At 39.4% G+C, this 25636-nt stretch overlaps 1 protein-coding gene across 1 annotated transcript; it reads left to right on the top strand.

Moving 5' to 3' along the window:
- Positions 1 to 3760: 3760 nt before the first annotated feature.
- On the top strand, positions 3761 to 24425 carry LOC140236862 (retinol dehydrogenase 8-like). The gene is made up of 5 exons (XM_072316804.1): positions 3761 to 3868; positions 14338 to 14606; positions 15835 to 16014; positions 20786 to 20879; positions 22971 to 24425. Exons 2-5 carry the CDS (start codon positions 14342 to 14344, stop codon positions 23299 to 23301), a joined length of 870 nt encoding a protein of 289 aa, XP_072172905.1. The 5' UTR covers positions 3761 to 3868; positions 14338 to 14341; the 3' UTR covers positions 23302 to 24425.
- The last annotated feature ends 1211 nt before the right edge of the window (positions 24426 to 25636 follow it).

Raw genomic sequence — 25636 nt, 5'->3', positions numbered from 1 at the left:
ATGATATGGATCGTATGACAAGGAACTTTGAAACACTTTCAAAACTATGCAAACACGCTTCCACAAGAAAAGGAGGCTGACAGACGTGTGTACTTCCTGTTACGATAATACACCGTTTGTCCAGCCATTTCAGAAATCCATTTGCCAAGAGCCTTTGAATGTATTCTTAGACTTCCTTTTCGTAATGCTTTATTTATTATCGTTTCTCATTACTTAAAACCACCGCAGTCTACAAAACAAAAGTTTAGTAATGATTTTCACATATTTTCTCAAAACTGCCTGCTATAATGATTGAATGATTGAAAGGTAATGCCTGTAGGAAGTAATGGAAAAGACAGTGCAGTGTTGTTACACAGTGTTTAAGGGTACAGTAATTCTATTCTCTGAGTGGGTAGATCAACTACGTGTACCCTGAAATTCACGTCCGTGAAATAAAGCAATCTAGGATACAGCACGTTTGGCCGAGATGAGTGTCCATTTACATTATTTGACAGAAAAGAACTTAATATTTTCAATTCAGTTTCTTGAATTAATTTCGAAAGATTGTGAATTCTGATGTGAGAAGATACAGTATTCATGTAAATAAAAGAGATGAACAGACAAAAAAGTTATCTGTGTTCTGTTGCTTTTTTTCACGAAAATTAGTTTCTGTATGCATTTGTTTGTTTGATCATTTTGTCTACTCATTCATGTATGAACATCACACATCCGTTGTCAATACAATGTTAAATATTCGTTTACTGTTCGGTCTCACCGGGCAAGTAATAGGTGAAAATTGCCATTAATGTGGTTAATGTACCAACTGTACCGAATGTCCCCCAAAAAAATTACAACGGGACCCTCCGCAATGATATCTTTAAAAATAGTGAATTGATCAATCCAAATACAATTTCAGGGTATAAAACTATAACTCATTGCCCACATCTTACAGAAAACCCCATTCGATTTGCTTCAGTGGTCAAAGAGAAATGAGGAATTTTGTAGAGGATGTCAAGAATCTCTTCCCTCCAAGTTCTGTCTATTGTATTCTCACACAAAAGCATCGAAGTGCTAAACTTGGAAGAATCAGACTCATGACATGCTTTACAACTTTTCACATTTCTCTGTGACCGCTTAACCAAATTGAATGGGGTTTTCTGCGAAAAAGAGCTAAGATGTTATATTTTAAGACCCTGAAGTAGCATTTAGACAGTTTAATCTTTTTGGGTGTTATCAATGCGAAAATTTGATTGTAATTTTTTATGGGACATACTGTATGTGGATGGGTTCAGTATAACAAAAGCAACTGTTATTGAAGGAATTAGACTCTGGTTACCGCTTTCAGCAAGGTATATATTCGGTTATTGCATTGCTTGCATTCATGTATACAATGCAAATGCATGATTGCTGTCAGTCTGATGATGATGACGACGATCACGATGATGCCGTCGAGTGGTGATATTGATTATGATGAATGTAAAATGACAATGGTATTCGTGATGACGATGATGGATCGAAGAGGATGATGATGATGATGACGAGATTGATGGTCTTTCTGATTACGTTCATGGTGGAGAAAGACAATGAAGGTGGCGATGATTTTGATAATGATGATGATGACGAGATTGATGGTCTTTCTGATTACATTCATGATGGAGAAAGACAATGAAGATGGCGATGATTTTAATAACGATAATGACGTGCTATGATTTTTATCAATATATATTGTCTCCATCTGTAGGGCCTACAAATATATTTGTAACATCGCAACAGTTGATCTATACATGTATTTTCTAACAAACATGTCGAAAAAAAGCAACCACAGTGGGAATCGAACCTGTCATCTGCTGCTTTCAAGGCACCAACGCTACCTCCAGGCTATCCCCTGTTGCCGGCAGTGACGCGATGAACTTGGAACAAACAGGCCTTCTAGTACCCAGGCTCTGAAATTCTGACATTCTTTATAGAGAGAGGGAGACACTTTATAACAAAAATCATAGAACATCTTCATTCCTCTGCGTTCATAATCTCCTACGGAATGTATATGCAAACGGATAACAATGGATAATGATGTTCATGGTTGGGATAGCAACAAGGAATAATGCAGGGCTCGATATTAGCAGTTGACCTGACCACTAAAAATTAAGACCAAACTTTTAAAAAGGGTTATCTTTTGGTGGTTCGATCGGGCCATTAAAATTCGGAATGGATTGTTCTGTTTCCTTTTTATGCCGGGCGGCTAAATTTCTTTATAGGGCCACCAAATTTTCATGTGTAGAAATTCACCGTGAGTGAAGTTTTAAGTGAATTAGATTGAAATTGATTTTGCCATATTATTATCTTATATACGTTGCTTCAGATTTTCTATACATTTACTGAAATATGCAACCGTTTATTAGGATATTCTAGTGTCCTCATGAGCACACTCTATCAAGGAAAACTGAAATGTGAACGCCATCCACTGACTTCAAGTTTATTTTATAAACGCGAATGATATAAAAAGAGCATAGTGGAAGTTCAGACAGTTGGAGAAGTACAGCATTATAGTCTCACATGTTTTCACAAGATAGTGATATCGGTCATGCTGTCATATGCAAATGAAATGATGACGTCATGGTCTGACCAATCTGCCATCGACAATAATCATTCTTTACGAGATTTCTTTCTTGAAATGAAGTCATCAAAAAGAAATTTAATCAATAGCATGAAGTTCCGGAATTGCATGACAGGAAAGTTGAGGGAGGGGGTAAATGAAATGTTTTGTTTTGTTTCCAGCACATCGCCAATGGAACGACGCGTTAAGGCCGTTCTCACTGGAAGAGACTTTGCCGCGACTGCCGCAACTGATCAGTAGCCGCGACTTCTGCGAATCGGAAGACCAAATATTGGCTTGCGTTCTCACCAAGAAGGCGACTCCACGGCGACTTCAGCGACGCTTCCAGATAAGGTGATAATAATGTATTCGTCCAAAAGTCGTGGAGACGTCCCTGTGGCATCTCCGAGACGCCTTCTCAGTGGCATAGACATCTCCGGTAGGCCGCCAATGGGTCTCCGCAAAGCCGCGGAGACGATTCGGATATCTCGCGACTAAAATTAGTATCCGCATCTTACCGCATCTTACTTTACTAGAAGGAGACGTCTTCGCGACCGGCTGGAGATTGGAGAGAGTCTCCGACAAAATCGAAGATGTTTGAATTTTCTCGCTACTCCGCAGAGACTCGGCTACATTCCAGGAGACGTCGCGATGACGTCTCGACCAGTCTGCGACCAAGGAAACTCGATTCGCCACGTTATGAAATGAAAGCAAAGTCAAGAACACGTCAGATCGTATAGCATTGTATACACATTATTATTCTACAATGGGATGTACGTTAATTATGATAATGAACTGAAGCCCAACGTCAATATTAAAAGGGGACTATTATACTCCCAACAATGAATACGGCAATCTTACACCTTCGTATACCAATTAACTTAATCCTCAGTTTCGTTATTTTACTTTTCCTTTATTAAGCAAAGTCGATCAACTTGGAATGTGGTTTAACTATGCCCTGTTATAGGAGCCTTTGGAGGAACTTAGCTGTGGTCAGTTGTGAAAGTGAGAAACGGGAAGTTCGTGAAAAGGACGATGATCTGCGCTCTGCAAACCTTTAATAGAACATGGTTGTGTACAACTGCCCTGGGCATAGGTGACTCGCGTTGCATCTCCCCAGTGTGCGCACATCGTTTGTGACTATAAAGCAACTAGAGGCGCAGAGGATACGTTACTTGTCTTTGCTGGGTGCAACCAAGGAGGTTCAACCAACGTTCCACTCCATTTCGAGTCTATACGTACAGACGTCAGGGACGTGAGTGTATCGTATAGTTGAAGACTGACGAAAGGATTGAGGTATGTTTGCTAGTGGCTATAATGGTAGTGGCCGATAAGTGAATGTACAGAGTAAATTACTCTGTATTTTACTCGTAATGTGCATCGCTAAATGAATTGTATTCACAATCCATAAAGTATGTACGACAATATTCTATAAGGTTTTACGAGAAGTATAGCTTGAATATGATGTGTCTTTTTTAAAGGCTTTTACTCGTGTATTTTTTTTATTAATGTGAATTTTAGCATATCTGTGTCATGCAGGAAGAGAAAATGTCGGAAGGTTTGTGACATATATACGAATGTGAATTCTCGGTGAGACGTTTGGGAAAAGATGGGACGAAGGGTGGGAGGGAGGATGTTCGGGATACAAAGTTCGGGATATAAAATTTTATGTAGGACCTTGCGCATTATATGCTAATGTGAGCGCTAGGTCTATTATATTCGTTCTCCTGCATGCTTGTTCTGTTTTCATGCGAAACACTCGGCCGAGCAACTTATTCCAGGGGCGTCCTTCCGTTTTTCAGGTCCGAACCCCTCCTGTTACTGTGAGCGGTATTAATACACATACGGTAGGACCAGGTATTGTATTTACCGTACACAATACACGGTGACGCAACGGCCGTCGTTGTTCAATAGGCCTACAATAATGAGCACAATGTGCTCTATACTTATCCACAGTGCTGTAGTGTCACCATGTCCTGTACATAAACACGGGTTTATGGGACATTTTCTGTCAATGGATGCATGCGGTATACACACATTCAATGCAGACGTGTGGAATGCGAAAAAGACCTTCGACAATCATCGTTTTATCTCCGTTCGTGGCTTGATCTTTGCGTACAGAATGATGGGCTTACACATAACACAAGTGTATGTGCAGATAAAACCGTCTTGTCATGGGATAGAGGTCAATAAAAATTTGACATCAGTGGCCGACCTCACCGGGGGAGCAGACAGACAAATGGCTTAACATTCGGATTCTGAGATCACTCTCATTCCACCATTATCCATAAAAAGCAGAGAGGGAGAGAGAGAGAGAGAGGGGGGGGGGGCATATGGAGCTACTGCAGAGAAGGGGAGGGGCTGGGGAGAGAAAGAAGGGGATGTGAAGAGTAATAATTAAGTTTGGTGTTAGTTTCCTTGATCATGAATATGAGAGTGATTACCGTATGAGAAAAAAATGTCATATAACACACAACGTTCTACGTGGAAGTCGTGTTTTTATTGTCCCACCTAAAACCTTGATAGCGATATGTTATAGATGTGTACTGAAGATGATTTCAATTCAATTCAATTCAATTCAATTTATTTCCATTTCCATTGAATAAACAGAAAAAATATATACAATACATTTACAGAACAAATTTATAACAATTTCAAAGAAAACGTACAAGTGGTGACGAGTAACAACAGAATTTCGTTTCTAAGGTATATACCTAATACAAAGATTAGAATGGAAATGGAGGGTCCCACTTAAAAAGCAAAGCTTGTAGGGTATGGGACCCTCTAAAAATACGTACACAAAGTCAAAGAAACCAATGTCAACTGACATGAAATTAACTTGGGAAGGGGAAAAAAGAAGAAGAAGAAAAAAAACAAAAAAAAGGGGGAAATGAGACTATGGTACAACACGCGCCATCGTGGACACAAGCATACTGTACTACATTATGAAAATGCAATAACAAAACAATACAACGCTCCCTGGTTTGAAATTGCGATTGATTGGGTGCATATGCCGGTATGAATGCATAGGAACGGATATAAAAAAAAGAGAAAGAGAATAGACTCACTGTTACTGGTACACTAAAAGAAATATCTGAGGTAAACTTATGTTAGACAGATTGTTTTCCTTAAAAGATGATTTCTGTGTGATAACTTAATACTTGTAAAAACAAACAAACAAACAAACAAACGACTTGATTGAGAGAATGAGAGAATGAAACCGAACCTAATTTGGTTGTATATCATAAGATTTCAACAGAAAAAATTTTAATTTGTTTTTAAAAGAATTCAAAGTTTGTGCTGTTATTATGTCGTTGGGAAGTGAGTTCCAATACTTAGGTGATGATGATGAATGTAAGTGTAAATTATCATTTACAAAATAGATCATACAACCATTGTGGATAGGTACATACAAATACCAGATGATATTCGTAAAGTTACCTCTTTTAATGTATTCAAATGTAAACTTAAGGAGAATTTTATACAAAATTATGATTCCTAAGTTTTTGACATGCTTGGCTGGCAATACATGTATTCTATCTAATGATTGTAACTCACTTTGTTCGTATTGTCTTTGTAATGTAAATGTAGTGTATATCATGCTGTATTGCTTTATGTTTTGTCTTGCAACGGTATATCTGTTCATCTCATTTTTGTTTTTATAAATATGAAACATTTACCACCAATGCATTTTTTTAAATTGATTTTCTGGGTCGGCCAGATTTTAAGGAAACTTAATTCCTCGTTGGCTGCTTCCCTTCAGCTTTATGTATTCCAAAGTTATGTTTTTTTCTCTGTGTCTGTCATGATTGTTCATCAATGTCTTTCTCTGTTGTTTTTATGCTGTATAAATAAATTCAATTCAATTCAATTCAAATGAATTAAAAGGATGAACATGAATTAAGTTTGGTGTTAGTTTCCTTGATCACGTGAGAGTGATTATGAAAAAAATGTCATATAACACACAACGTTCTACGTGGAAGTCGTGTTTTTATTGTCCCACCTAAAACCTTGATAGCGATGTTATAGATGTGTACTGAAGATGATGAATGTAAGTGTAAATTATTATTTACAAAATAGATCATACAACCATTGTGGATAGGTACATACAAATGAATTAAAAGGATAAACATGAATTAAGTTTGGTGTTAGTTTCCTTGATCGCTGAGAGTGATTATGAGAAAAATGTCATATAACACACAACGTTCTACGTGGAAGTCGTGTTTTTATTGTCCCACCTAAAACCTTGATAGCGATATGTTATAGATGTGTACTGAAGATGATGAATGTAAGTGTAAATTATTATTTACAAAATAGATCATACAACCATTGTGGATAGGTACATACAAATGAATTAAAAGGATAAACATGAATTAAGTTTGGTGTTAGTTTCCTTGATCACGTGAGCGTGATTATGAGAAAAATGTCATATAACACACAACGTTCTACGTGGAAGTCGTGTTTTTATTGCCCCACCTAAAACCTTGACAGCGATGTTATAGATGTGTACTGAAGATGATGAATGTAAGTGTAAATTATTATTTACAAAATAGCTAGATCATACAACCATTGTGGATAGGTACATACAAATGAATTAAAAGGATAAACATGAATTAAGTTTGGTGTTAGTTTCCTTGATCATGTGAGAGTGATTGTGAGAAAAATGTCATATAACGCACAAGGTTCTACGTGGAAGTCGTGTTTTTATTGTCCTACCTAAAACCTTCATAGCGATGTTATATATAAATAGTTGTGTACTGAAGATGATGAATGTAAGTGTAAAATTACTTATTTACTCAGAGAGAATAACTAATTTTGAGTAAATTGGCAGGCCCTTGTGCATAAAGCTGATTTTTTAGTGTTGAACCCACATCCAAGCGGAAACGAACTCTATCTATACCGATAAAGAGTGTTGTGTAGTTTCTATTTCATCGTATTACGGGTAAGACGGATGCGGGCGGGCTATTGCGTTTCCTCAAATTTCACTTTGGACGTTGTGTTTCACTAATTTTGCTGCTATCACTGAGTTCACACGTGCTTAGGTTAATTTTCCTTCTAGGTAAAGAAAATAATTTATGGTCGTCTAGTATTACTACTCGCATAGTGGTGGTATGAACTGTATAGAGATATTAATGTAATAGAACAAGTAAAAGAGCGCTGATAGGTTAGAAAGTGCATGGTATAGTGTTGTGTTACTGAGGTAGTTACAGCAATGCGTTTATCTGAGACGTTGGTGTTGATCTGAAACAGGTAATGAGCAATCTTCAAGTGAAAATGAAAACTGGGAGTATGGGCCATAATAGTTGTACCGGTATGATTGAAACATTTTTGCTTTAGATAGTCATTATATTAGTTGTGCAGTACAAAAGTGCCACTTTCGAGTGTCGTCGGCTAACAAGCAAGCAAGCAAGCAACAACAAAAAAGAAAAAAAAAGAAAAGAGTAGAAAAAGAAAAAAATCATAACAATACAAAACAAAACAAAACAAAAAAGGTCTTCCGCGCACTTAAAGCCTCTGGTATAACTACCAATCGGCTCCCAATCGATATCTACTAACGAGCAAACAGCTTTTTTTTTTGGTGCCACTTCCGGGGCCGAGCGGTTAGAACCTATATGTATTACGCAACTTCCCCGGTTGCGCCGAGTAACGGTTTTGCAGCAGGTTCAGTTGGTGGCTGTCACGGCTGTAACTAACTTGTGTTGTCACGGCAAACTCGTGCATCAATCCGGAAATACCAGTAATAATATTATGCGATACCACTTCTTTCGACTGTCAGGCTAAAGTTACAGTGTTTTCAGTGGCGTGCTAATGTCGATGTCGAGTTATGTATAAAATGGCGGCCGTGTTATGATAACCTGATTAATATGGGGGTCATACGTCTGAGGTTGGTGGATGCAGACACAGTCAAAGATAGTTGTTGAATTCAGAACGTTCCCACAGCGCGAAAAGTGACAAAATAATTCATAGTGAAACGCAGTAGTATAGGAAAATACAACTTCGATCCATACCATAACTTGACAAAGCAGTGACACGTTTTGTGGTTTGGTTTTCATAATGATAATTATACAGTATTGCTAAATGCCAAGGTCAGTTATGAAAATTTCTCTGTTTATGATCAAAGACGAAGTTTATTCAACTTTGTAGCCGTATAAACCTTCGACAATCCTGCCTCTGGGATCTGAAATGTTATTTTTATTAGCCGTTGTCAAAGAAGTCAACCACGGGTCAAAAGGGAGTCATCATTGATGTAAAGTTTATTTTACTTTGGCATGTAGTTGAAAAAGTGTGATGTAATCCCATTTCCCCTCTGTATCTGCCCATAAAAACCTTTATCAGAGAGAAGATTCCGCAACCTTTGGACCTTTGAAGTTAGATCAAGATTAATTGGGGGCGCTGTTGCATAGTGGATAAGACTCCGGACTCCCAGTCGGAGGACCCGAGTTCGATTCCCGCCCAATGCTTACGTCCTTGGATGAGATGTTTTTACCCACCATGTCCCTCTCGATCCAGGTGTACAAATGGGTACCTGGCAACGCTAGGGTAATGATAATGGCAGGGCCCTCTGGTAGAGCAATGGCAGCACTCTGCAGAGGCTACCCTGAATAAAGAAGATCTTATTATAATAGTAATGATAATGATAATAATAATGATAATAACAGCAACAATAATGATAATGATTATTGTCGTGGATAGGTGGTACTTTAGGGGGCTGTGATGATGTGGTGATAGACCCAGGACTCAAATGAATGAGTGGACGCAGGATTGTAGTTCACTTGACTTTATTGGTGTCAGTAAATCGACACACAAAAAAGAAAACCCCTAAGTCAGGTAGCAACTCGCTCTTTGAAAGTATGAACCCTCATCCTCAGACATGAGAACACCAGTACCGGAGGGCTGAACATCTCACCCATGAACAAGTTTGTCTTGTCCAAAAGAAACTCTGCCAAACCAAAAGACATCATAACAGGCAGAAAACAGCCAGACTCAACCCATTGCGGCAGGTTGCTTGTCCTATAGCTACGGTGCGAGAGTGCGAAGTCAGGTGTGTGTCGTGCAGAGTGCAGTGCAAGTGTCCAAATTTCCCGCGGTACATACGAACAGCACAAAGGGCGCATTCATGTGCAACTCAACCCCTGGAAAATGACTAATATTCATCCGCCTACTGTCCATTTCTGTTTACAGTAAAATTTCACAAAATTACGAAAATTATCCTTCTCACTCCTATTTCTAAACACACCAATCTAACCTTCCATTTTCCAACTACATATACCAAATTACGCATCACAAATAGGGAGTACATTAATTCCAGACACTAATTTCTGATACATCGGTGCATGGTCATCTTGAATACCTAAAGCATTCCGAATTCCTGACTGTGATTACCAAGCACGTTCGACAAAAAGCTCTTTGTAAACAACTCCTGTTTCACAACAACTGTCTAATGAGCTGTAATAAACTCACAATAAAACTAGTAGTCTTCAATAAAGTATTTTCATCACTTTCTCAATTTCCATTTCCCGTCATGTCCCCCTGGAAAGAAAATATTCGTCTCGAATATTTCAAAATTTCATATGTAATCTCAGAATTACAAGTAAGTCCATAAATTTCCAAATAAATTACTCAGAATTCCATATGAAATTTCAACAAGTGAAAGAGCATACTTCTCTCTCTCCTTTCTTTCAATTCAGTAAAATCTCAATAATTGACTGTCATATCAAATTTGATCACATATTTTAACCCTGAACTTTCACACCGGTAATCCAGTGATTGCAGACACTGGTAATCTGGATGGATTACGATGAATTCCTTTGTTGCTACGAGCTGAGCGTCTAGGTCCATCATTACGTTGATCCCCTTCTACAATTTCCTCAGTCTGATGAAGGGTCTCAGGTGGATTATAACAATATCGAAAATGACGAAAATCAAACTCTTCCGCCTCATCGTCGTTATCATCATCATCATCATCATCAATATTGTCAACATCCCCCAAGTGTCCTGTCTGCATTTCTTCATCGGTAGAGCAGTCACTGGGTAAGACTTCTTCCAAAACATGTGGTTCTTCCTGTCGAGGGTCAGGAATAACTTGTCTTCGATTAATCCATCGTGACGCTCCACCCATCGCTGGTCTAACTTCATAAAGATCCTCATGCTCATTCTTATTCACAATTATGTGAGTTGCTTCAAAGAATTTGTCCTGAAGTTTGTGTCTACCATCAAAAGCATTCCTTTTGAGTAGGACTCTGCTTCCTATCTCTAAAGATGGATCTGTAGTACGTTCGTCGTGCTTCTGTTTCTCTTTCCTAGCTGCCTCCCTCAGTCTGCCAGAAACTACTTGCTGAGCTCGCTTGATTAGTTTCTCTTGTTCTGCAACATGATTTGCTTCCCACTCTCCATCTAATCGATCCAATAAGTGATCTAGTGGTAGTTCAGGTTGTCTACCAAACATGAGGAAGTGTGGTGTCTCTTGAATTTCTCTTTCCTTCTGGTGTGTATCTGCTGTTGCTCTCACTGATCCAAGGTTTTCAGCGACACACTCTGAAAAATGTTCTTGCAGTACTTCGCACACAGAAACTTTCACATTGTTTCCTTCCACATCTAATAGTACTTCTTCCTTTGGAATTACTGATGAAGCCTCTGTGATCATAGTATGGGAGTCTAACTGTACTTCTCCTTCAGTCTTATTTGCTATCAACACTTCTATGTCTCTCCCCGACTGAACTGAATGACATCCTTCATAGACCTCCACTAATTCATTGCCTGAAATTGAAGATGGTCGCACAATCACATTGTTGATAACTTCCTTGGTTGGTTGTTGGACAGTTGCTCGGAAACTGCAAACCACTTTGCGAATGGAGTGTGGTGGTAGAACTTCCTTCTGGGTAGTACATACTTTAAAAGTCTGTGTTTCTACTGCATCAGATTGAGGAACATTAGCTTCTTTGCCTGAAATCACCACTCCCCTCAAATGTCGAAGGATGTTACATCCCAGCAACACTGGATAGTTCCCTTCAGATGTACATGCTTCATCTGATACTACCAAGAAACTTCCTAACAGTTCTTGTCCTTTCACAACAATGGGCACTTCAATGTATCCATGAATAGGAATGCGAACTCCTCCGACACCTATCACATTTAGAAAAAGACCACTTGGGGACTTCAGATCTCCCAGCCTATCTTTCAGTTTCTCATTATAAAAGGAGGCAGGAATAATTGAGGCCTCAGCGCCAGTGTCCATGACACAACCCACTTCTAATCCTCCAATTGACATTGTGCATGAGGGGCTTCGGGCTAACAACCGATCCACCAGTTCAGTCTCCATTTGCTCTGCATGTATATCGACGCTGCCATGCCTAGCCTCAGGGTTCTGGGTTGCATTGCTTTGTGTTGAAGTAGTAGATGAAATATTTTGGTTCTGCATCTGCGGACAGTCACGGCTAATATGTCCTCGTCCCCGACATTTGTAACACACTGTATCTGCTGTACAAAACCTCCTGGTGTGACCCTTCTGTAAACAGTTATAACACCTTTCATCACCGAGTCTTCTGGGCTGACTTGTGGTTTGGTTCTCCATCAAAGTTTTCACACACTTTGTAAGCTGAGATACGTCCCTGCGAAGTTGTGACAACTCTTTGTGATAGTGTTCTTCTTCCACATTAACCTTCTGTGCCGCAGGACAATCATCACCTACTTCCACGTAAGCATCATTCACCCTTGGCTTCCGCTGGGGTTCCTGGTCTCGGAAGAACTCGAGAACGTCTTCTCTCATCTCTATAAAAGTCTTTTTCTTCGAACCGAGTTCGATTCTTCGCAGTTCCCGTTGGACCCACGCTTGGTTTGTTCCGGTAACGAATCTCTCCTTCAAGGATGAATCTCTAAATTGTTCTAAGGCCTTTCTCTCGTCTGAACTAGATGCTGCCTTTTCCATTCTGCTGTAGATGCGCATAAGTGCTCTGCTGTAGTCTGCCAATGTCTCAGTACCAGACTGTTTCCTGTTATGAAACTCTGCGGTTAAGGACTGCACTGTTTCTACTGTCCCAAACAATGACTTCAACACACCAATCAGCTTATCACAGTCCTTTTGAACACTTTCCCCTCTGCAGAGAACCTCCTCCTTTGCTGCTCCAGCCAAGTGATCAATGAGAGACTGCGCCTTCTCGCTACCCTCAAGATTATAATGCCGTGCATAACTATCAAAGTTATCTAGCCACTCCTGCAAAGACAAGTCACCAGCAACCTGAGGGATCCCCCTATACTTGCTCAATTTGACAGGCGGTGGTGCCTTTTGCACATTCAGTCCCTGAAGTACACTCGTAAGGGTTTGTAACATTTCTGTCATTGATTCTGCCATCGTTACAAAGAGCTGTTGAGAGAAATATCACTGGGAAAGAATTGTACTTTACAACTTATTTTCTACATGTGTTAATACAATGCTTAACTCTATGTTAATCTCTACTTTAAAACCAGTCCTGTTTATGTCCGGATTCCCAGCTTCCCTCCAATTCGTCCCATCAGTGGTAGAGATAAGGTTCAGTTCTATTCTCCCTCGCAGCAGTCAGTCCAGATTCCTAGTTGACATCAGACGACAGTCTCGCGCCATAGACACGACGACATCCAGCAGAAGATCCAGCGCTGAATACCCGACCAGACATCCCGCCCGGTCAGATCAAACTGTGGAGTTGCTACTTGCAGCTCGCCTCGACGAAGGGGTTTTGAAGCGACGAACATCCCTGCGACGACCATCCCATCCTCGTCGCCAGTTTGTCGTGGATAGGTGGTACTTTAGGGGGCTGTGATGATGTGGTGATAGACCCAGGACTCAAATGAATGAGTGGACGCAGGATTGTAGTTCACTTGACTTTATTGGTGTCAGTAAATCGACACACAAAAAAGAAAACCCCTAAGTCAGGTAGCAACTCGCTCTTTGAAAGTATGAACCCTCATCCTCAGACATGAGAACACCAGTACCGGAGGGCTGAACATCTCACCCATGAACAAGTTTGTCTTGTCCAAAAGAAACTCTGCCAAACCAAAAGACATCATAACAGGCAGAAAACAGCCAGACTCAACCCATTGCGGCAGGTTGCTTGTCCTATAGCTACGGTGCGAGAGTGCGAAGTCAGGTGTGTGTCGTGCAGAGTGCAGTGCAAGTGTCCAAATTTCCCGCGGTACATACGAACAGCACAAAGGGCGCATTCATGTGCAACTCAACCCCTGGAAAATGACTAATATTCATCCGCCTACTGTCCATTTCTGTTTACAGTAAAATTTCACAAAATTACGAAAATTATCCTTCTCACTCCTATTTCTAAACACACCAATCTAACCTTCCATTTTCCAACTACATATACCAAATTACGCATCACAAATAGGGAGTACATTAATTCCAGACACTAATTTCTGATACATCGGTGCATGGTCATCTTGAATACCTAAAGCATTCCGAATTCCTGACTGTGATTACCAAGCACGTTCGACAAAAAGCTCTTTGTAAACAACTCCTGTTTCACAACAACTGTCTAATGAGCTGTAATAAACTCACAATAAAACTAGTAGTCTTCAATAAAGTATTTTCATCACTTTCTCAATTTCCATTTCCCGTCATTATTATTATTATTATTATTATTATTATTATTATTATTATTATTATTATTATTATTATCATCATCATCATCATTACTACTACTACTATTATATTACTACTACTATTGTTGTTGTTGTTCTTGTTACTAACGTTATTATTATTATTATTAATCTTGTTTTGTCAGAATCATGGCGTCTCGCGTAGCGCTCGTTACTGGCTGCTCTTCCGGTATCGGCTTGGTGACGGCTGTACGACTGGCCCAGCGCGCCAAGGACCCGCTGATCGTCTACGCGACCATGAGGAACATGTCCAAGAAAGGCGAACTGGAAGCGGCGGCAGGGAACGCCCTCAATAAAACCCTGTTCATCCGAGAGCTTGACGTCACAAAGGAAGAAACGATCGTGGAAACGGTCTCTCATATCTTGGATACCCATGGACAAATAGATGTATTAGGTATGTCATAGGAAAACTGTGCCCTGCGTTTGTACACAGAGTGTTGACAATAATCACTTTAGTGATCAGCAGGCAAATTGATACAAAATGGAACTTGAATACTCCTTTGATTGACAGATCATTGCCAACTTAAAGGGATGGTATAGTTTCCACTGAGATTGGGCTTCAGGTTTCCAACGTTTTTTCATGATGATTTTTTTTTTTAAATAATGAGAAACCTCTTATGAAATATGAAAGAACATATAATTCTAAGAAGAATTCAAAGTTTATTTGATAAGAATTGGTTTTGAAATGGCTGAGATATCCAAAACAAAGCAATTCTTATAAGAGATGGGACCCACCTTTTATTTGGATCGCTTTGTTTTACTAGGTTTTTGAACATCTCAGCCATTTAAAAAACGATTCTCATCAAATAAACTTTGAATTCCTCTTAAAATTGTATCCTCTTTAGCATTTCTTACAGTAGCTTCTAAGTATCTTGCAAAAAGATCACCGCAACCATATACCATTCCTTTAAAGACTCTAGGGCATGTGGATTCAAGGGTGGCCCGATTCATTCGCTGCCTATACCGGGGTACATACGAAAACCATGTATAGCGTATGCTCATCGGAAACAGTCGACTTCAGTCGGGATTGTTCGGCTCTGTGTGTGCTTACACAGAGATCAGTGATAAAGCTATACACAATTTGTGACGGGGATTCTCGAATGTATCCGAGCTGGGCCAGCCTTCCACTCCATTATTATCTTGTCGCCATGCCACCGGGTCTTTAAATTGAAAACGACATTACATAAAAAAAAATGCATATGAAAAACAGATTTTAGTGAGAAATTTGTATTCAAGAGGAAGAAATTATTGGTAATACCAACTTTTTAAATGATGATAAAGATTTGCCAATGATAATCTTTGTGTTTTTGTTTTTCTTGTTTGTTAATGTCATGGTCGAAATTTACAAATCATTGATGGAAAGGATGATTTCATTTTTATTGTGATGTACGCGCTTACAGGAGGGTTTCAATGATGTAATCGTCTTTTGTTTTCTAGTGTGATTGTATCCAATATCACCGTTAAGTTTAAGCAGAAACTGAGCAGAAACTGAGCAATTTGAAAACTATATCATTTTTCTATGGTAGATTGATCCTCACTTATCTGAACAAGGTCAACTTGGATACTGAGTAACATTTCCGTTGAGTGGCATTTACTATTATTTTTTCCCCCAATTCTTTCAGTGAATAACGCTGGCATTGCCGGCCCTTGTATCGCCGATGTGACGAGCATTTCTACCTTCAAGAGGATGTTCGACATCAATTTCTTCGGGGTCATTCGGATGACCCAGGAAGTGATTCCACACATGAAGCGGCGGAGGTCGGGCCGGATCATTAACATATCGTCAGTGGCGGGATTTATGGGTGAGAAACCTTTCGAGAGGGTTAGAATAATGTATTTACAGTGGTGACGACACATTGTAAGGCACACTGTTGTAATATCGAGCATGAGACAGTGTGACTTATCAACCCTAAAATTTGACTTTGGGGTTGTAGCAAAGAGGTTTGTACGCACTAGAGTGCTCATAGGACATACGGTTGCGTACTGATGGGACGTCTAAAAGTGAAGGGCCAGCGCGCGCACGCACTGTACTGATGGCAATCTACGTTCAAGTAATATTTTTGGCTTTTAAACAATAGTTATCTTATTTAAAAAACAAACAAACAAACAAACAAACATGTATTTAGTTTCGAGCGTAATAGGGCGCGGGTTTAAACTATATTGCCGAGTGTTTTCATCAGGCATTCAGCTTTTGAATGTTTCTACAACAGATATTTGGCGCTATACAAATGCTGTGGACCATCATCATCATTTTGTTTGTTTTATTCACGAAATAAATATCTGGGACTTAAGCGAAGGCTACAAGATCAGGAGTACACGATTCACATCACTGGCCTGATAACTTCAACACATACAGGGTTACAGGGTCCTCCACATAGGGTCATAGGGTAAGCACTTATGAGGCGACAATGCTACGGGAGACGTGGTTCCCACGATTATAGCCATCCCAGCACTAAAGGTTGCCAATATTATTCACAAGCTGGCGCCGCAACTGGCGGAGCAATAATGAATATGCATGAAAGGGTGGTTCCCATCTCCCACTGATGTATGAGTGGGTCGCGTACCCAAGCTTGCATGATTGCGACCGAGTGTAAATGCTTGCACGGTCGCAACTGCCAAGAACAATGATCGCCAAGTTTGATCATATTAGTAGTACTTAATTTGTTCGATCATTTTGGTATCGTTGTTTTTTGAAGGAGATGAGGGGTATTTTCAGTTGAATACTTTTCTTTTTATTTGTTTATTGGGGATAGAGATGGGCTCGAAAAAGAAAGATCGAAAAATACACCATTAAATTGAAATCTGCAATTTACGTAAAATGTTTTGACTACATGTCGAAGTTCATCTTAACCATACTTCATCAGAATCTATTGTTGTAATTAATGATATTTTATAGCAGGTACGTGTATAAAGGGAAATAATTGTCAAAGCATAATTTCATGAACAAGACTTAAGGTGCATAAAATATGAATACGAAGAAAGAGGTTAATGTGATTTTCGTGGAGATAATTCTCAATCAGAACAGTAACAAAAACGAAAAAAAAAAAAACTAAACTGATGCGACGGCCGAGTGATGTGAGACAAAAGCATATACAGTGAGGTCATAGGTCATTAGTGGATTTATCTATGAAATTTGATTTCTAGCATAAATATCTGGTACATGACAAAATAGAGTTACAATCTAAAGAGCTGCAGCCTCTACCTCTGCGTTGTGATGTGATCTGAGCGTGGGTAATGAGAATATTTTGGTATATATTATTCTTTCCATGTGTCGTGTGTCAATGTGTGTTGTATATAGATTAAAAAACGAGGCGTCCGTATAGAGTCGGGTCTGGTCGCTATTGGATTTATCTATGATTTCTTTTCTATTTCTAGCACTAATATCTGGTTGTTGAGTTACAAACTAAACACCTGCGGCCTTGATTATATTATTGATGTTGTGATGTGCTTTTGAAAATGAGACTAACAGTTATATTTTTTCTCTCATATTTTTTTAATCTATACAACAGACTACGCATAGAAATAAGCGTAGACCGAGATATTCTCATTTTCCAAGCTCAAATCACATCATAACACGTTCTCATTTCCCACGCTTAAATCCCATCATGATACATGAAATAAGGCTAAAGGTGTTTAGATTGCAACTCTAGTAACAGATATTTATGTTGCAATTCAAATTTCATCGGTAGGCCTATACAGTTGTATTAGACAATGACCAGACCTCACTCTATACTTTTGCCTCACATTTCTCTACTGTCGCCTAGCTTTTTAATCTATATTATAGAACACGCATCGTAAGTGGAGAATATTACTAATATATCCTAATTTTCTTTCTCAAATCTGTGAAGTAAAACCCTATACGACTGGACCTTTTCTATTGTCACCTCACTTCATTCTACATTCGCCTCATTTTTCTGTCCGCATACCCGCATATACGCCATCCACGCATATTCAATAAACGCAAGTGTAATGACTTTGACATTTTCATGTAACAGGTGATAAGGCCTATTCTTAAAGGACAAGTTCACCTTCATAGACATGTGGGTTTTGTGAATGCAGCAAAATTAGTAGAACACATCAGTGAGAGTTTGAGGAAAATCGGACAATCTGTTCAAAAGTTATGAATTTTTGAAGTTTCTGCTCAGTCACGGATGGATGAGAAGATTACTATAGCTTGTGATGTCACATGAGTACAACGATATAAAGAAAGTCTAAAGAAAATTCAACATATTTTCACTTTTCTCGCATAACAAAAGAACACTCAACTTCTCTCTTTCAGAAGGCAAGGGGAATAATATTTCCCTTAACATACGTCAGTAACAAGTCAAAGAAACGTGCACTTTATTCAAAAAGTTAAGTTTTGTGAAATTCTCTTTTTATTTTCTTTATATCGTTGTACGCATATGACATCATACACTGTAGTAGTCTTCTCATCCAGCAGTGACTGCGCAGATACTTTAGAAAATCATAACTTTTGAACGGATTGTCCGATTTCCCCCAAATTTTCACTGATTTGTTCTACTAATATTCTTGCATTCACACAATCCACATGTATATGAAGGTGGACTTGTCCTTTAATGTTTTACTGCTTTGGATGATTTTTATCGCCAAGAAAGGCATGATATTAACCTCATTCTTTGTATTAATATTCTATGCGTCATTAGTCTTACAGAGGAAATCATACTGTAGTGCAGTAATTTTTATTTAAACCTGCCATAATATTGTATGATGTCAATAATTAGAACAATTAATTCAAATGAAGTACGGTCAAGATGAAAGTACTAAAGACATTCTGCGTGGAAAACAGATTTCACTGAGGTAATTTTCTATCATTTTTTTTTTTTTCGAGCCCATCTCTATCCCCTTCCCAGTAAAGAAATTTTAAAAAAAGAAAGATATTCGGCTTAAGATACCCTCATCCTTCATCAAACGCAACGATACCAAAATTATCAAAGCAATTAAGGACTCCTCCATGATTAGAAACCTGGTGATCCTGAATTGTTTTATGATCCTTGGCAGTTGCGACTGTGCAAGCGTGTACACTCAGTCGCGAAAGTGCAAGCGTGCAGTGTAGCGCCCCAGCTTATGAATAATTAATAAGCGTGTGACCTTTGATGGTTAATCGTGGAAACCACTTCCCTCATATCATTGTAAGTGCCTACCTCAACCAGGGAGGTGCGTCACCTGGGTGCCAGTGGCCGAACCTTGTTTTACCGTCCACCCGATGTTTTTTTTTTTTTTATTATTATTATGGTATTACCCTCTTTCGAGGGTGCTGAATCAGAATCAGGATGATGCAACTCTTGCAATCTTGAGGATTTTGAGATATTCAAAATGGCCGCCAATATGGCCACAAAAAACCCCTGAAAACTATCAAAAAACATCGGGTGGACGGTAAAACAAGGTTAGGCCCCAAATTCGACTTTGGCACTAGCACAATCCATCTGAAATGCAACCCAAGTTAAATGCATTTGACACGGAGAGTAAAGAACAGTGTGCTGTCCATTTTGGACTGAGCGCTCTCGTGCCTATAAACCTCTTTCGGTTGTAGTATTAAAGTGCGAGACATTGAAAGATTTCAACCCTTGATAGAGAAATGAGTACTTTCGTGACACAATGATCTGTCAACCACATTTCGATTAAAACAAACAAACAAATAAAAAAAACATAGTAAACGCTTCAAATAGTATCGGACATTGATTATGACATTTTATCGTAGATTATGAGTTTTGCACACACAGCTAATGCTCAAGACGAATATTTCAACTAACTAGGAACTAAGGGTTTAATTAATGCAATATCAATGAATGGAGCTGAACAGTAAGTTTTATGAAAAGTTATCACTCAAATAACGTCGTAGAATGTCAGAACACAACTCAAAATGCAGAGCACACTACTGTTCAGAACTGCTAATGGACCGAATACCAACTAAATAGCTTCCCCCTGATTGTGCTATCAATGTTTTAGAAATAGAATTGAGTGATCTTCTAAAAACAGGCTGTTCTGATGTCTGTATGTTGTTGATTGTGAACATCAGGGCATCAGTGAAAGGAAGCAGATTTTAGCTGGGGTGGTGGTGCGAGCAATATGTGCAATATGTGTCACAATCTATGGATCGTTATCGTTTGTATAAAGTATCTTTTAATGAAATGTGTCTTAGAATTTGTGGTTATATAATTTTTTTTCAGTAGTTGTTTCTTTATATATATAATTTTTTTTTTTGCACGTTCACCATACGATAATAGTTTGTGTTTTGATTGTGTGTTTAGTTCCCTGTAAATTTTGAGTATTTATTCGATGTTATGAACGTAATGTAATTTGTTACTTATCTGTTGTCAAGATGTGTTTATGATGAATGTGTGACAAAACCAATTTTCCATGCCATGTTTTTATACATAATTTGGATAAGTAAAGAAATGAAATGAAATGAAATGAAATGAAATGTATTATGGCCTTTTATACGCTTCCGAGTCCGTTGATACATCCTTTACCTTCCAGCCTACTGGGCATCATCTTGCATTTCATAATAGTGAAAAGTGATATTGTTTTCTCGTCGTCTGTGTTTCTCTGAAGGTGTGATGTTTTACGAGATGTACGGGTCGTCCAAGTTTGCACTCGAGGGGTTCTCTGAATGCTTGGCCATGTCCCTGCGGCAGTTCAACGTGTGGTGAGAACGAAATTTTGAATCCCACCGTATTTTGCTGTCGTCTGTCCCTACTATTATGTTAACTTATGCGGTGCACCTTGCTACGTTTGTCATACCGTAACTAATCATTATCTTCATCAATGTCGTATTGTTTTATTGGTCGTCATTTGGGTGATTGAAGTGATAAAGTATGGTAAGTTCAATGCAACTCAAATCTATTTTCATTTTTCGACGGCACATGACATACACTTCGCTCTTTTTGGTGACAAAAGAATAATGTAAACGGTTCATTGTAAAAGGGACAGAATGTATAACATAACGAAGCATTATAATACATCGTTGTATCAACGAAACATTGTAATAAAGCATTGTAAAGACACATTACACTTCTGTTCTTGTTTACTCTTCTATTTTTCTACTAATGAGGTAGGTTATCCACTTTTCTGTGTTGTCGCATTCTTTCTCTCTCCTTTGTCTTCTTTCTCTTACCTCTCGAAATCCCTCTTTCCTACCTTTCTCGCTCCATCTCTGTCCGCATGTCTCCCTCTATACAGAGCGTATCAAAAAAAAAAAAAGTAATCCAACTTTGGAGAGCTACCATTAATTGTCAGCTTTTAAGAGCGCAATGTTGGTTGCTAGGAAAGGGGAACTCTTCCTCTTTCCATTGGCACCTAATTTAGTTGACAAACATCATGCATGACTGAGCACATGAACTTTAAAGACAACAATGACAAATTGCACTTTTTCCAAGTTTGCGTGTTATTGTGAAGGAACAACGAATGTCTCACTGCATGGATGAGATGTGTCAATGAAAGTGGTCAATCATCAGGCCAGCCTGCACGACTGCAGATTCGTGTTTTTATAGGGTTTCACGTTTTATGGTTCATAACCTTCAACATGGCCACTTTGTCGATAACTGAATCCATTTTACTCTCTTCATATTCAAGACATGGTTTGTCACTAGGAGCTATGTGTTGAATATGAACAGAGAAAAATGGACTGTGTGGGTTGGCCTCTGTGGGAGCGACCAAGTTATCGCACAAAAGGCCACGTTAAAGGTTATGGACCATAATGTTAGGAGAAAACCTAAACACAAACCCTAAACACAAACCTGCATTCGTACAGGCTGGCCTATTTGGCAACTTTCATTGACAGATCTCATCCATGCAGTGAGACATGCATTGTTCCTTCACATTCTTTGTTCATGTACTTCGTATTTCTGTCATTATCCAGGGCTCGACACTAACGGTGGCCCGGTGGCCCGAGGCCATCAAAAACGCACGTCGGGCCACCCAAATTTCAGAAATGAAGAATTTAGTGGCCCGATCGGGCCACCAAAAAAAGGTCGGATGTTTGCCTTTGGGCCACCAAAAATGAAAGTCAGTGTGGAGCCCTGCATTATCGATATGTGACATGTGCCTCGCTCGCGATTTCTTATTATCTCCTGGGCCTTCTTTGTGCATATTTTGTATTTCTGCTATTGTTCACTGTATCTCACTTGTACCTCGCTCGGGTGACCACACAACTCTCCAGAAGTTTTGTGCCGCGGACATTGTTTTTTTTTTTTTTTTGTCTTTTTTTTTAATTCTTCGAGATTTATATTTCCCCAATTCACAAATTGTCATTCCTTTCAATTGTAAATATCAAGTAAGTATTAATCTCACATCAGCATCTGGGAATCTGCACCCTACAAGCAATGCTTCTATGTAGATTCCTCATATTTCACATGTTAAATCGTCTTAAATGCTGTACTTGACAATATTCATCCATGCTTTTGTATTGTTATGTTTATGGTTTGTTTATTTGTTGAAATGTGGAATATGGAACAATTAAAAACAAACAAACAATAACACGCAAACTTGGAAAAGTGCAATTTGTCATTGTTGTCTTTAAAGTTCATGTGCCCAGTCATGCATGATAATTATCAACATAATTAGGTATCAATGGAAAGAGGAAGACTTCCCCTTTCCTCGCAACTAGATTGAGCTCTTCATAGCTGACAATTATGAAATGGTAGCCCTCCAAAGTTGGATGACCTGTTTTTTATACGCTCTGTATTTCTCTCTCCCTCATTCTCGTTCAACTATTTCGTTAAATACGATATTATTGCAGGGTAAGTAACGTGCAGCCAGGACCTGTCGAAACCAAAGTGCTGACCAATCCAGATGTGAGCGACGTTCTCCTCCAGCAGATGGACGATCCGAGGGTGGACGAGGAAACACGCGAAATGTACAAGATGATCTCGAAGCGCAGGGAGACGATGCTGACCGCCGCCGGCGGGGCACAGAAGGCGTCCGAAGTCGTCGATGTGGTCGAGGAAGCGCTGGACTCTGAAAAGCCGCACTTCCGGTACCAGACCAGCGAGGTGACGAGGAATCTAGCTGCGGAAAGGTTCAAGGATCCCACCGGGGACGAAGCGATCGAGAAGTTCCTCATGAGATAGTCATGAGCGCGTTGATGTTTGGCAATAGCCTAGCCTTTTGCAAAGGCAGCTCGCTATGGACTCGCACGCACACAGCGATCAGGGCCCCATTTCATAAAAGATGTTAGGATAGCAACTCTTGCTGGAGTGGCAACTTCCCATAGCAACAGCCAATCAGGAAGCTGGATTCTTGTCATTGCCATGACAACTGACAACTGTCACAGCAGCTCTGTGTGTGCGTGTCCTCGAATTATAGCTAGCTACCTTTGCAAAAGGTTTATAGCCTGGCATGGTGTAGTGGATGTTGTTTAGGAATATATTGTAAACAAGAGACTAAGGGTTCGACTCCCTCCTGGCGCCTACATCCGTGGTCAAGATGTTGACACCAACTCGTTGCTTATGATCCAGGGGCAAGTTGCATAATAATACAGAAACTTAACAAGTAACGGTGATCCTTCAATCAATGGTAACTACCATGGCAACACTATATTCCATAACCAATAAAAGCCAAGAAATCACTAATGACCGTTGATTGCAGAGATATCATTCTATGGTAAAGTTATCACTGTTTTATAAGACAGGCCTAGGTGTTTAATGCTCCTGTAAAGGTTGGCAGATAACTGGAGAGGAACCTGCCATAATTGTTTGGTCATCAAGAGTTTGCGCGGTCCATTATATCCACAACTTTTTCTTAATGTTCATTGTGTAAGATATTCTTGTATATAGGCCTACATGTTTTCTCCTCTCGGGGAAACTATAAAAATGACGGATTTGAGAGTAGGTAAAATTGTCAGGCCATTCTCAGCGGATGTCTTGTTCAGATACCTCTTCTAAGCAACCTCAACAACATTGTAAGTTTTAAATGTATCTCAAATTGAAACAATCCGTTTGATATTTTTATGCTATGCTCGTGTCTTCTTCGTTTTTCGTCTATTTGTTTGTTTCGAGACAATACTCGTTGTTCCAACACCAACCTGTGAGGAGAAGATCGAGATAGGAATGGTGATTTTCTGGAAGTGTTTCTCCGGCACTAGTTTATGTTTTTGCCGTTTATCTTTCATTCGTTTGCTCTCATTATTTTGTCATTATTTCGTTTGATATTCCTGATAATAAATAAAGACAACAAAAAGGTTTTACCTATGGCAGAGCTATCTTTGAGATAAGTGCTTAATTCGAAGAGTCTATGTTTGGTAGGTAAGACCAGATTGATTTTCATCAGTATTTTCATAAATTATCATTTACCCAGTTCGGTGATTTTTCTCCAATTATGTCAATACCATAATGGATTTGTAACCCCCCTTTTTTTTTCATGTGGCACTTCAGATGAAAGAAATCCTCTGAAAGAAATGTCTTTTCCGGAAAGTTTTGTAGTGCAGTTTGCACCGTATGCACATACAGCGGTTATAAAAAAAAATAAAGGATAAAGAAGAAAATATCAACAAAACCCATGACTTTCCGCGCGGGCACGGGTAAGGTACATTAACCATTGACACGCCCCTTCCCCCTCTTCCTCCTCCTCCTCCTCCACACACACACACACACACACACACACACACACGCAAACTCACTAAACAATAAAAACTGTGATGTAGTTATGAAATCATATTCGTAATTTGCAACTAGATACCGTTAGCTCATCAACCACATGCCTTCGTGATAGCATCCAAGCCAGGGCATTACTCTTCTAACCAAATAAACGGTTCGCCTCCTTTACACCCGCACATTTTGAGCAGCTGTTGTGGCTCTAGGGATAAAACCATGAGACCATCAGTCATGAGGTCGCTGGTTCGAGTCCCCTGCGGATAGCAGGTATTGAGCTCTTAGGAAAAGTACTTTATCCTCATTGCCTACTTCGGAAGGAACATAAAGTCATGAATCCCGTGGATGCTTTCTTGCAAGCATTCGTTCTTCATTAGCGGCCACGCAAAACAAGTTTTATGATCAGTTTAATTCAATTTCTACACCTGGGTGCTAGGAGAGAAGTGTGCAAGTGAAGTGTCTAGCAGGGGCCGCCGTGGAACTTTAAGACATTTAGGTCCGTGGGGAAGCGGAAAAGACAACAGACAAATGGGGGAAAACATTGATTTTCCGAGGGTTCCTCGTTGAGATTTCATTCCCGGTCAATACGAGCGAGGGAAGGGGGGAGGGGGGGATGTATCATGGAGCTAAAAGATGAAGCTCCGTGGTTTTTCAACGCGTTTTGAAATGAGTGAAATAAAGTCAACACCGTCGTTTTTCAGATCATAAAGCAGCGTCGTATATAATGATATTCAAGTTTCCACCAAGCATTGCGATGCTTGATAATGTTATATGATAGGCTGTAGAGCAACGTCAAATGTTTAATTGAGAATTAATT

Source organism: Diadema setosum, chromosome 13 (genome assembly GCF_964275005.1).
Source record: "Diadema setosum chromosome 13, eeDiaSeto1, whole genome shotgun sequence".
Lineage (NCBI taxonomy): Eukaryota > Metazoa > Echinodermata > Echinoidea > Diadematoida > Diadematidae > Diadema > Diadema setosum.
The sequence above is the reverse complement of the archived record's forward strand: the minus strand, read 5'-3'. Positions and strand labels throughout refer to the sequence as shown.

Bases quoted from the DNA above. Each gene is read 5' to 3' on its own strand.
- LOC140236862 (XM_072316804.1), top strand. From the start codon at position 14,342: ATGGCGTCTCGCGTAGCGCTCGTTACTGGCTGCTCTTCCGGTATCGGC. The intron at 14,607-15,834 runs GTATGTCATAGG...CAATTCTTTCAG, and splicing joins TGGACAAATAGATGTATTAG to TGAATAACGCTGGCATTGCC. The intron at 16,015-20,785 runs GTGAGAAACCTT...GTTTCTCTGAAG, and splicing joins GTCAGTGGCGGGATTTATGG to GTGTGATGTTTTACGAGATG.